We start from the raw sequence: 13,853 nt of genomic DNA, 5'->3' as shown, positions 1-13,853 counted from the left end.
AAACCCCAAGGTCACCAGCTTAAGTGCACAATTGCTGGCTTGAGCGTGGGATCATAGACATGACCCCTGGTCGCTGGCTTGAGCCCAAAGGTCGCTGGCTTGAGCAAGGGGTCACCGGCTCAGCTGGAGCCCCCCTAGTCAAGGTACATATGAGAAAGCAATCAATGAACAACTAAGGTGCCACAACTGTGAGTTGATGCTTCTCATCTGTCTTCCTTTCTGTCTGTCTGTCTCTGTCTGTCCCTTTCTCTTGAAAAACAAAAATAAAAACAAACAAACAAAATAAAAAGGGGAGAAGGGTTGTAGAGTAAGCAAAAATCACACAGAGAGCCAAAAAAATCTTTTAAAAAATCTTATAATTGATAGTCTCAGAAAGAAAAGAGAAAGTGCACTACTGAAGCAGCAATGAGCCAAGGAATGTATTGTGAAGGATCCCTTCAGAGAAGGAGAAACACTCTCTGATCCTGAAAAAGAGAGAAACAAAGATTATAAAATTAAGTTAAAAAATTCTCCCCCCCCAAAAAGAATGGAGAAAAATAGAAATGAAGTAGAAAGAAAATTAGAAAACCAATCTAGATAATTTCCAGGAAGGAAGAACTGAGAAAAGGAAGAAAATTAACAAAGAAATGATATTAAAATGTTCCCAAAGCTGAAAGACAAGTGTTTTCAGATTGAAAAGGCCTACCAAGTGCCTAGCACAGTGGAGAAGAGAGACCCATTCCTGTGAGACACGGAATGGAAAGGGTCCTTGTGCAGACTTATCACTGTGGAATTTCAGACATCAGGGTGGAAGAGAAGGTCTAAGTAGCTCTCAGAAAATATAAGCAGTTCACTCACAAAAAAGATCTGAAATCAATAGCCAGACCATGAACTAGGAGAAAATGGATGAAAACTTTTGAGATGCTGAGAAAATGAAAATTTCCAATGCAATATACTGTGAATGGCTTGTGAAGCTGGAATTAACAGTTTTTTCAGATGACAATCTACCTACCATGAATCTTTTCTGTAAAAGCTACTGGATAATGTTCTCCTCTAAAGTGACGTAGCAAACCAATGAGAGAGAGAAACACAAGATCCAGGAAACAAGGAATCTAGGAGAGGAGCAGAGGGGATTTCCTGATGATAGTCGGTGTTTCTAAGAAGATGGAGCTGAGAGAACAGCTAATGTGGTTGAGTCTAGTCATGGGAGAGTGTCCATTCTATGGGATAGTTTAGAGATGAATGAATGACTGAGCCACAGAAAATAACAAACAAATAAGGCAATTATTATTTGCTGCAAAGAAAAGATAATACAATAAAGTGAACTGAGCAGAGTATATTTGCAGCTCTCACTTGCAAATAAAATTCGCAGTTATATCAATATAAGTAGATAATATTGACTCAGTAGTTACAGGTAAATATGTAAAGGTGGTGGGAAGAAGACGGAAAAGTGGAACATAAGAGTCACTTTTCATTATTCATTTGGAATCATCAATAGATAATACATAATCTGGAAAGAATAACAAAATAGTATACTCTATTATTCATGAAAAAATGGAAAACAATACTAGAGGAACTGGAAGGAGATGCCCCGAAGCAAAGCAAGGATCTGGAGCAGGAAGGGGTAGGGCAGGAGACTGATGGCTGCCATAAGCATAGGAGGACCCTTTATTTCTTTTTCTTTTTTTTTTTGTATTTTTCTGAAGCTGGAAACGGGGAGAGACAGTCAGACAGACTCCCCGCATGCGCCCGACCGGGATCCACCCAGCACGCCCACCAGAGGCGACGCTCTGCCCACCAGGGGGCGATGCTCTGCCCCTCCGGGGCGTCGCTCTGCCACGACCAGAGCCACTCTAGCGCCTGGGGCAGAGGCCAAGGAGCCATCCCTAGCGCCCGGGGCCATCTTTGCTCCAATGGAGCCTTGGCTGCGGGAGGGGAAGAGAGAGACAGAGAGGAAGGAGGGGGGGGGGTGGAGAAGCAAATGGGCACTTCTCCTGTGTGCCCTGGCCAGGAATCGAACCCAGGTCCCCCGCACGCCAGGCCAACGCTCTACCGCTGAGCCAACCGGCCAGGGCCCCCTTTATTTCTTTAAACGATGTACAGGGATTACTTCGATTAAATGTCATTATTTTAAATTTAAATTTTCATGACAAAAGCAGTTGACCTCTATATTTGCAGGGAAAATGATATTTATATGTATCATATACTTTGGACTCTAAGGGCATTTGGGATAATGTGGGTCATTTTGTGGGGAATAAAGTGGGTCTTAAACAGGTAAATGGAGGAAGAGTCTACTCATTCTTCTGACCTCTACTGTGAAGAGCTCAGGGTCAGGGCCATTCCCAGAATCAACAGGATATGGGCCAGTTGATGACCCTAAAATATATGAAAGAAAAACACTAAAAGCTTGTTTTTTTTATATATTTATTTCCTCCTAAGTCTAAACCTAAAGCTATCTCTAAATGCTAAAAACAAAACAAGAATTATGAAAACCCTTAAAAGGATAACAGAAAGAAATCAAGGGCAAATGATCACCAGTTTTTTTTAAGTAAGTCAAATTAATATCGTCTATGTAACGGGAATTTCATAATTGTTCAAGAAACTACCTCCATACTTCTCCTCTCATTGTTGTAGAGATTCAACTCAGCTATTGAGCATTTACTTGTTTTCAACTTAGAACTGGTTTCTGAGTCAAAAGTGCACTCATAGAATGACCTGGTAGGACACTACGGTACTCTGTCCTACCAGGATGGTACTCTGTTGGATTCTGAATGAACCTCCTGAAGTGGGAAGATGCTCTCCAGGCAACATTGAAACTTATCTGAGTTGTACCCTCATTCCCCTTATCCCTCACAAATACCAAGCTGGCCTTCTTCAAGGAGAGTATAAAATGGGTTCAGGTGAGGGAGGTAATATAAATTATTTTAAAAGGCTCTAGGTTTTCAAAAACAATTGGTCAACTTTTTCACCTGTCTTCTGCCAAAGACAGCTTCTGATCAGCCAACTTGAACTTGGGTTGGTTCAGGCCTTCATCTGTTGGCATACTTCATACCATGTCTGATTTTAGAAATTTAGAAAAAAGCACTGGAAAGAGTAATATCTGATGCAATTTCCATGTTTTTATTAGAGGCTCTATTATTTAAAATAAAATGCCTGAACACGTGACTAGAAAGTGGTATTTCTTGACTTCTTCTCAACTCTCAAAATGTCTAAGGTCATTTTATCAATTGCAAGGGTAGTCAACCTTTTTATACCTACCGCCCACTTTTGTATCTCTGTTAGTAGTAAAATTTTCTAACTGCCCACTGGTTCCATAGTAATGGTGATTTATAAAGTAGGGAAGTAACTTTACTTTATAAAATTTATGAGGTAGAGTTACAGCAAGTTAAAGCATATAATATTAATTACTTACCAAGTACTTTATGTCGGATTTTCGCTAAGTTTGGCAGAATAAATCTTTATAAAACAACTTACTATAGTTAAATCCATTTTTTTATTTATACTTTAGTTGCTCCGCTACCGCCCACCATGAAAGCTGGAATGCCCACTAGTGGGCGGTAGGGACCAGGTTGACTACCACTGATGTAAATAGAATGACTTCATATAACTTTCTAATGATGTGCTTCAAGACAGCTAGTTTATACTTAGAGGCCAACTTACATTCAGAGAGTGTGGTACTTCACTCATTTCATAATTTTCAGAAAATGTTGACAACACCTTATAGGGAAGTATATTTTAAAAATAACACTAGCTAAAAGTGAAGCAACCTCAAACAAATTCAAATATAATCTTATTTTAGGAAAAAAAAATACCCATAATAAACAGAGGCAGATTCACTTTTGTGCTTTGTACAAAAGGAGGAGGGGAAGAGAAGCGGCCTCTCCTCAGGCATTCATTCTTAGACACCACTGACTGTGATGCAGAAACAGCAGGTGCACATGGTTTTACACTTTGGATTGTTCCCCACTTCGTCTGTAAAATCAGATAATCTGGATCATTCTCTTATAGAACATCCACATGGACTTTGGCTACTACCCAACAATAAAATCTCCTCCTCCTATTTTGGGGAAAATGTTATGATGTTAAAGACTGCATCAAGAAGACTTTCTGCACTGTGACCTAGGCTGTTTTCTCCTCCCTGGTCTCCCTCTGTCCCTGTACCTTTTCCAAGCCTGGGACTTCAGCTTTAGAGCAGATCCTACCTCACGCTCTTCCAGTAAATTCTCATTCTGCTTGAGTCAACCTGAATCAGTTTCTGCTGCTCTCAACCAAGAATATACTGATTGTTACACAGCTCAACCTCTAAAATGAGCAGAAATTCCATATGCCATGCCCTTGGCAGATGGTCAGATTGCCCATGATTATTTCCAGACACAGGGAGCACCCTGCATCTGAAGGCCAGCTGTTCCTCTGCTGGGGAATTGTAAGCCTTACAAAGTGGTTTCCCTTATTGAGAAAAAAGGCACCTCCTCTCAATTTCAATCCACTACTCCACTGGTCTTTGTAACAAGTCAGACCCTTCTTTAATACTATAAATATAATTATGACATAAATAACTAGAGTTATCTTGACTGTCAATATTTTTGACTAACTAAAGAAAACTAAGAGACATTAAATCATATAGTGAGATCTTTATTTTCTTTTTATTAGTGCTTTAAACCTTCTAATTCAATCAGAAAAAGTTTTAAATTTGGAGAGAGTTTATGGCATTAATACTTTGTTAATATTTGACACCATCACTTCAATTATTTAATGACATAAGTTTCTTATTATATTTACTTTTATGGCAAGCAATACCAGTTTTCTTTTTCTTTTTTTTTTCTGAAGTTAGAAATGGAGAGGCAGTCAGACAGACTCCCACATGCGCCCGACCGGGATCCACCCGGCATGCCCACCAGGGGGCAATGCTCTGCCCATCTGGGGCATCACTCTGTTGTAACCAGAGCCATTCTAGCGACTGAGGCAGAGGCCACAGAGCCATCCTCAGCACAGGGCCAACTTTGCTCCAATGGAGCTTTGGTTGTGGGAGGGGAAGAGAGAGATAGAGAGAAAGAAGAGGGTGGAGGGTGGAGAAGCAGATGAGCACTTCTCCTGTGTGTCCTGACTGGGAATTTAACCCGGGACTTCCACACGCTGGGTTGATGCTCTACCACTGAGTCAACTGGCCAGGGCCACCAATGGTTTTTATCAGGAATAACTTCACTACTTATTTTCAGTAATTGACCCTAAAAAATTGTTTATATTTGAGACTGGCAGGCTGTGCTTAAAGCATTATGTTCTCTTATTCTTAGTTCCTATTATACATTCTTTATCGTTCTCCAAAATTTTGTCAGACCTCTATCTTGACCCGACCAGTTAGTTGGTTTGGAATCCCAAATGAATAACGTATTCAGTATCCTTTTCAAGAGTCCATAGACGAAGACCCCACTAAGCAAGAGATCTGGGAATGTGGACTTACCTGTGGCATGTTCCTGTAGACCCACATCAAAGGCGAGTTTATCTGTCTGGGATCTTGATGTGGTCAAACATGTGAGATACTGTGAAACAAGAGTAGATGCTGGTGAGGTGCTACTCTTCCGTCTGGTCCAGCATCTTGCTTCTAGTTGGCTTCCAGTGGTCAATGTCAACATTGTGCTACTGTGAAAAGGACTTATCTTGTGCATTATTATAATGCTATTTGAATTTACGTTTATAATATATTTATACCCTCAAAGATGTTCTTAATGATGACCTAGTGACAACTTATGGAACTGTATGTAATAGAAATAAGTTTGAGGCATCAAATATGCTTTATTTCCAAGATATTCTGAGAAACTTTTAAATTGGGGACAAAAAAAATGGAACATAAATGACTGACAGTAATAGAAGGATTGATAAACTTTGGTAATTCATTTTATGAAATATTCTGTTACCATAATTTACCATTAATTGTTTATCAAGATTGTGTAAGAGCATAGAATACAAAATAGTATTTGTATATGTAATGTGTATGCAAAATTTAAATGCCTAGCAATGAGGCTGAAAGAAATGACACTGAATGGATTGCAGAAGTTATTTCTGGACAGTGGCAGAGAGCAGGGTGATTCCTCTACTTCTCTTTATTACCCATTTTTAAAATTTTCTGTGAGCATTAAAACTCCTTAAATAGTGTCTATATTTTTCCAATTATAAAAATACATGTGCATGCAAAAGTTAACAATGATTTGTAAAATAACTAAAAAGGGGGGAATACCCAGGCCTGTTCCCTGTCTCCTGTATTGACAGGCACAGCAGTTGACCTTCACATGAGACTGGGAGGCAGATATGCACTTGGAACGTGCTTTCTGGCTTATACTCCTGGTTCTCTGCCACTTGCATTGTACAGAGTCATAGCTATGGGCTTTATTCTCAGAGCTGTCCCTAAAAGGAGCAGTATAGAGTCTGCGTTAACTGTGGGTGGGATTTGGGGGGGGGGGAGGGCAGTAAATCTAATGATAAATAACAGAAGCCTTCATATCTCTACCATGATGTTAGCCTGAGTTTCCAAGGCCAGGAGAGTGGGCTGCTTGAGGTTTTATTCATTGTATTTATGTAGAAAAAGAAGTATTCAGATTTCCTTTTTATGGATAAGCACCAGATTCTGAAAGATAAGTGGTCACTTCTCTGTTCTAAAGATTGTTCTGGTACAAAGTTCCCCACTCTCTAAATGTCCCCATCTCCTCCTCGGATAACTTCTGTCTGGTCATTTTTTGCTCTCAGGCCTTTACCATGAAGGACTACAACAGATAAATGTTCAAGCTGAAAAGGTCAACTTACCAATGCTCAGAAAAAGAAATGCTGCAATAGATAAATTATTTAAGAGGCAGCTGCTGCTCCTGCTGCCAATTTGGTAGTTCAGGCCTTGAGCTGAACTTTGCAGTGTGCTGCAGGTGTGCAAGTGTGAAAATGAGGCCTTGAAAGCATGTACCAGTTTCCCATCACAGAAAGAAGACAAATCTTTCTTACACTGATAATAAGCGAGGATGATACAAGTAGGGACTGGGAGTTAATGTTATTAGAGTTGGCACGTATTATAGTTGATTGAGATCACAATATTCTTAATAACTCCTACCAAAGATTTGCCATATAGCTATTCTACAAATTTATTTAAAACTTGAAAAAAAATTGAAGTTACACAACAATTTGCCATTTGAGTTAATTCTGGTTCTAGATCCTTATTAGTTATAGCCTGATTAGCTTTCTCCTGCCCCTGGATTAATATAATACTCTCAAATTACTCCAGGACAGAAGGCAATGCTTATCATCCCATTTCCTTTCACTAGTAAAAGAGGAGAAATTGAACAAAAAGTCCCATTTGGTTGATTTTCCTCCTATGTTGGTTATCCTTCTGTACTTAGGAAGTCAGTTACTCCCTCCCCCACCCCCAGTTTACTTGATCAAGTCAGGAAATCTTTTTTTTTTTTTTTTTTTCTGTATTTTTCTGAAGCCGGAAACGGGGAGAGACAGTCAGACTCCCACATGCACCCAACTGGGATCCACCTGGCACGCCCACCAGGGGGCGATGCTCTGCCCACCAGAGGGCATCGCTTTGTTGCGACCAGAGCCACTCTAGCGCCTGGGGCAGAGGCCCAGGAGCCATCCCCAGCGCCTGGGCCATCTCTGCTCCAGTGGAGCCCCGGCTGCGGCAGGGGAAGAGAGAGACAGAGAGGAAGGAGAGAGGGAGGGGTGGAGAAGCAGATGGGCGCTTCTCCTGTGTGCCCTGGCCGGGAATCGAACCCGGGACTTCTGCACACCAGGCCGACGCTCTACCACTGAGCCAACCGGCCAGGGCCAAGTCAGGAAATCTTTACTGAGCATCTAGTATGTCAAGGTACTGTACTTGGTAGGATTAGGTGTAGTTAAATAAACAAGACATGGTCCTTTACTCATGGAGTGGGGAAGAGGACAATTGCTGGACATTATGCAAATACAAATATATACCTGCAAATCGAGGTAAGTTCTAAGAAGAAAATGCCAAGACAATGATGTGCTATAATTATCTACATTCCATATTACTCTCACTGCTAACTCGATCTAGACACTGACTGGTTTCCTGTACTTTATCCTTTCTTTACCCTTCCCCTCCTCCTTGAAGGGTGAAAGTGGACACCCGGATGTGCTTACCATTCCGCTGAAAGAGTGCCGCAGGAGAATCGCGTGGCCATACAGCAGGGTCCTGTGGCCACCCCCTTGTGCTGCCTGTGGGGAAGGGGGAGGGAGAGTGTCAGCACGGGCCAGTGCGTGCCTTCTCTTAAAGCAAAGCAGCACCAGAATTCTATAAGACAAACTACAAAGAAAAGACACATTGCCAAGCTCGAAGGAATTCATTCTAGAAGAAGAGCCAAGTGACAGGCAGGGGAAAGACTCATGATCACCGTCATGCAACATCCTTGGGGAGAGGGATTGTGGGGACAGACCTCTCCTCCAAACAGCCCCTGCCTGGGATCAGCAGAAACTCAGAGCTATTCTACCAGAGCAACAAGGAAATGGAACAGGTACTGCTTACCTTCCTTTGAAACTTCTCAGAAGCATTCGGAGTGAGAGAGAAACAAATGTGATGTAACTGCAGCCTAGCGACAGAGAGGCAGCTCGGGGGCAGGCGTGCGGTCACATCCTGTGCCTTGTGCTCTTTGCCCTTCAAGGCTCTGTGCCTTCTGCCACTCACTTCAATGGGTCCTATTCCCCCAGTCTCACCAATGAGAGCTAGTTTGGGCATCGAGACTTTAAAAAGGCAACTTCAGTCGAGGGCCCATCTAGACGGCTTCACTGCCTGACCAGGCAGCTCCACTGTGGCTGCTCACGCAGGGGGCCCGACCAGGAGCAGAGGGAGCACAGGCACGAGCAGCCCACCATAAAGCCCTGGCCTCTGCTTCCCACGTCTCCCCCAGTCTCATTCCCATGTAACCATCTCAACTGAATAGCACTATATAAGAAAAAATGATTATTCCAGTTGAGTAGGAAAACAGAAATCCACAGAAAACTCAAGAAATTTTTGGCATCAATATTTTCAACCTTTTACCCAATCTCTCCCTGTCATGTTAATCTGCCTTCAGAGATAGTCAAATTATTTTGATCACACAGCCCTTTTAGGAAAAAATATTTACATACAAGCCACCTATTCCCAAACACACACAAGAAGAGAATCCAAGATCTGTGATTAAAATAATTTATAAAGAGAAAAGATAGCATTTCCCTTCTATATGCATTTCCCTTCTATATGCCAAGGACATCTCTTATGCATCACAATCTATTCAGAGCTATGGACTCCCAGCCCAGCGGCTGGGTGGGCTTCTGCTCCTCTCCCGGGTCCGCCCTCCATCAGAGCCATGAGCGATGGAGGGAGAGCCAGTGGGGTGGAGGAAAGGCAGAGGTTTAGATAATAAAGCCTGGAGTAATTTTATTTCAACTGCATTTGGATTATGAGAATCACTCTGTCAAAGATGATTTTTCATGTCATACAATGAGCCTAAAGAAAAGAGAAAGGACAAATGTGTCATTTTAGAAAAAGCAGATAAATACGTGTGTGTGTGTGTGTGTGTGTGTGTGTGTGTGTGTGTGTGTGTAGTTATATAATTACACATAACTGTAGCTATGGAGATATTTAAGTGCTCTCCAGACTTTAACACTATGGAGAAATTAAATGTTTTTCACAATATTTCCAATTGCTTGGAATCATTTAAACTTTAGTTGCAGTAGTTATGTGTTAAGAGCTTAGTTAAAATTAGTCATACTAAATAATGTTCATACTTTGTCAGTCCAACTGATAGTTTCACTGTACATTTGATTAGCACAAGTTAGCTGATAGCTCCTGATGGCTTATGTTGTGGGTGTATGTTCCCAAGTTCACAAGCTAGACCCATGTCTCAGACTGAACTACAGACTAAATTATATTATATTTCCTAGGGTTGACCATGGGTCACACCTGCCTCTAATTCATCTTCATTTCTATCAGGTCTGGGAGTAGTCAGAAGAGTCAAGAGCTGCTGACCCCAAAATGTGGCACTAAAGAGCTTTTGCTCCTCCCTTCTCTGAGACTGCTGCAAATATCTCCTGGCCCTAATGTCCTTTATTCTGGTGACAACAGAAAAGCAGGGACACTTAAGTATCCCACTGGGGTTGAATGGGACATCACAGCCCTGGCAGTTCCTTCACACCCCAACTCCTCCTTCCGTAAGGCAGTGTTTCTTGGATGCTGGTGCAATCAGCTGGTTAAAACATAGGCTGCTGACTCCATTCCACAGTGTTTGTCCCACCCGGCCTGGGTGCAGCCTGACAAGTTGCATTCCTAAGAAGTTACAGGGGACATGACACTGATGCTGCTGGTCCCGTGACCAGTTTGAAAACTACCACTTTAAGGCATAACCAAGCTTCCGTGCTAGAAGGGTCGAGTTTTCTCTGCAGAAGCTTTGATCATCATCACCCTCTGAGAGCTACTGGTGGGCACACGCTCTATATCAGATGCTTTACGTACCGTCATAGCTCATTCTCATAGCCCTTCAAGTTAGAAATGGTTTCCCCGTTTCAAACGTGAAGAATTTGAAGCTCCAAGAGGGTGCCTTGTCATGTGTCATACAGTTGGATGTGGCAGTGGGAACTGCACTCAGAGCTAACTCCAGACTTGAGCTCATTTTGCTCTACTTTTCATAACTTATTCATTAGCCTACTGTGTACAAAACTAGTTTATGAAGCACCAGGAAAACAGGATAAACAGTATTTCCTTAGCTCCTCAATGAAGGTGAATTCTTAGAGTTGGAATTGAATGGGCTTTAATTACATAGCAGGCACAGAATGACACTAAGTGTTGAATATGAATCAACTCATTCTATCTTCTTAATTAGTGCTGGGAAGTAACTATGGTAATTATCTCCATTTTACAGCAACACAAACTGAGGCTTAGAGAGAGGAAGTGATTTTCTTAAAGTTGTCTAGGTTCCAAGTGCGGGGTTGGGATTTAACAAAGACAAGTAACTTCGCGGTACGTTATATTGTCTCCTTTTGTATTGTCTGGTAGGGGAGATAAGACTTGCATATAAAAAATCACATTACAAATAGAAACAACATGTCTGTTAAAAGAACTGAAGACACAGAGCACTGGAACAGACCAGGAGGGAAAATAGGGTGTTAAGGAATAGCTTTATCAACAGGGTAGACCAGTGGTCCCCAACCTTTTTTGGGCCACAGACCAGTTTAATGTTAGAAAATGTTTTCATGGACCGGTCTTTAGGGTGGGACGGATAAATGCATCACGTGACTGAGACAAGCATCAAGAGTGAGTCTTAGACGGATGTAACAGAGGGAATCTGGTCATTTTTTAAAAAATAAAACATTGTTCAGACTTAAATATAAATAAAACAGAAATAATGTAAGTTATTTATTCTTTCTCTGCGGACCGGTACCAAATGGCCCACGGACCAGTATCAGTCCACGGCCCGGGGGTTGGGGACCACTGGGGTAGACCATATGTTCTGATAGGACTGTTGACATGTAACAATGGTAAGAAAGAGGAATCCCTGTGGGCGAAGACCTGGAGGTGAAAAGTATGAAGTGTACATGGGGACTAGCAGACTATTTCACTGAGCAGTGTTGGGGTCAATGAAAGGAAACAGCTAGAAACAAGTCAGGACACAGATGTGGTGGGTGGTCAGGTTATGGAGGGCTCTGACTGCCTGTTCTATAGCTAAGGAGACACTGGTGTAGGGTTTTGGGAGAAGAGTGTCACAATCAAACTGTACTTTAGGGAGATAATCCTGACTGCAAAATGGAGGAAAACCTGGAGGTGTTAAACCCTAGGGGCAGAAAAGATCACTCTCATTCAATTTCCATGACAACAAAAGTAGAGCATAGGGACTGAAAATTTTGGAGCCATTCTTTACTCCTTTCTCCCTCTCCTCACACTCCACAGTCAATCCAAAGCCCCTTTGCTTCCACCTTCAAATATATTCTGCATCCACTTCTCAGCACCTGACTGTAACCAGTCTAGTCCAACCCACTGCCCTTCTCACCTGGACCATAGTCACAGTTCCCAGCTCTGCTTCCTGCTGTCCCCCCCATTTATATTCTGAGTTAATATGGCAGCCACAGCATCCTTTAAAGACCATTGATCACATCGCATTACTTTCTTGCTCAACCCTCCAACCTTCCATGGCTTCCTTTCACATTTGGAAGTATAACATCCTCATCACAGCATCTCAGGCCCTGCATCAGGATTTTCTCTATAAAAGACCAGATAGTGTCAGGTCTTAAATTTAGGTCTACATCCATTTTGAGTTAATTTTTATATAAAGGGACAAATAGTAGTTGAAATTTATTCTTCTCCAATGTGGTTTTCCAATTTTCTCAGCACCATCTCTTTTTCTTTTTCATTTTATTTTATTTAAAATAATTTTAATATTTATATTTTATTGAGAAAATTAGCATGGTGACGTTGATCAATAAGAGTACATAAGTTTAAAGTAAACATTTCTACAGCATTTGAACTGTTGATTATGTTGTATACCCATCACCCAAAGTCAAATAATTTTGTCACCTTATATTTGTCCTTTGCATCCTTCTCCTCATCCTCTCACCCAACCTGCTCCCCCACATCCCCTTCCCCCTTGTAACCACCTCACTTTTATCTATATCCATGAGTCTCAGTTTTATATCCCACTATGTGTGAAATAATATAGTTCTTAGCTTTTTCTGATTTACTTATTTCACTCAGTATACTGTTTGCAAGGTCCATCCATGTTGTTGTAAATGTCACTATGTCATCATTTCTTATGGCTGAGTAGTGTTCCATGTATATATGTACCACATCTACTTTATCCAATCCTCTATTAAAGTACACTTTGCTTGTTTCCATGTCTCGGCAACTGCTCAGCACCATCTCTTAAAGAGGCTTTCTTTACTCCATTATATGTTTTTGGATTCCAAGAATAAATAGAAATGGCCAACAGAAATATGAGAAGATGCTCAATCTCACTAGTTATTAGAGAAATGCAAATCAAAACAACAATGAGATACCACCTCACACCTGTTAAACTGGCTGTTATTGACAAGTAACAATTGTTGGAGAGATTATGGAAGAAAAGGAACCCTCACTCTCTGCTGGTGGGGATGTAAACTGGGACAGCCACTATGGAAAACAGTACAGCAGTTCCTCAAGAAATGAAGAACAGAGTTACCATATAACCCAGTAATCCCTCTTCTATGTATCTACCCCCAAAATTTGAAAACATTTATTTGCAAAGATATATGCACCCCTATGTTTACTGCAACATTATTCATGGTGGCGAAGACATGGAAACAACCAAAGTGTCCTTCAGTAGAAGACTGGATAAAGAAGATGCGGTACATATATACAAAGGAACACTATTCAGCCATAAGCAAAGATGAAACACTGCCACTTGTGACAAAGTGGATAACCTTGAGAATATCATGCTAAGTCAGACAGAGAAAGTTAAGAACCTTATGATTTCACTCATATGTGGAATATAAAACTGAAAGCAACAAATTAACAAACAAGAGAAATAAAACATGCCTGACCAGGCGGTGGCACAGTGGATAGAGCATCAGACTGGGATGCAGAGGACCCAGGTTCAAGACCCGGAGGTTGCCAGCTTGAGCGCAGGCTTCTGGTTTGAGCAAAGCTCACCAGCTTGGACCCAGGGTTGCTGACTCGAGCAAGGGGTTACTCGGTCTGCTGAAGGTCCACTGTCAAGGCACATGTGAGAGCAATCAATGAACAACTAAGGTGTTTCAATGAAAAACTAGTGATTGATTCTTCTCATCTCTCTCCGTTCCTGTCTGTCTGTCCCTATCTGTCCCTCTCTCTGACTCTCTCTTTGTCTCTGTAGGAAAAAAAAAGAGAAACA

General features: G+C 41.5%; 1 protein-coding gene across 1 annotated transcript in view; it reads right to left on the bottom strand.

Annotated features, from left to right (window-relative positions):
• The window catches only part of RYR3 (ryanodine receptor 3), a 605,631-nt gene that overhangs the window by 342,985 nt on the left and 248,793 nt on the right, over positions 1 to 13,853 (bottom strand). Inside the window, 2 exon segments of the mRNA XM_066388565.1 lie at positions 5,438 to 5,516; positions 8,122 to 8,196. Of these exon segments, the coding sequence (XP_066244662.1) occupies positions 5,438 to 5,516; positions 8,122 to 8,196 (154 nt within the window).

Source organism: Saccopteryx leptura, chromosome 6 (genome assembly GCF_036850995.1).
Source record: "Saccopteryx leptura isolate mSacLep1 chromosome 6, mSacLep1_pri_phased_curated, whole genome shotgun sequence".
In the NCBI taxonomy this organism is placed as follows: domain Eukaryota; kingdom Metazoa; phylum Chordata; class Mammalia; order Chiroptera; family Emballonuridae; genus Saccopteryx; species Saccopteryx leptura.
The sequence above is the reverse complement of the archived record's forward strand: the minus strand, read 5'-3'. Positions and strand labels throughout refer to the sequence as shown.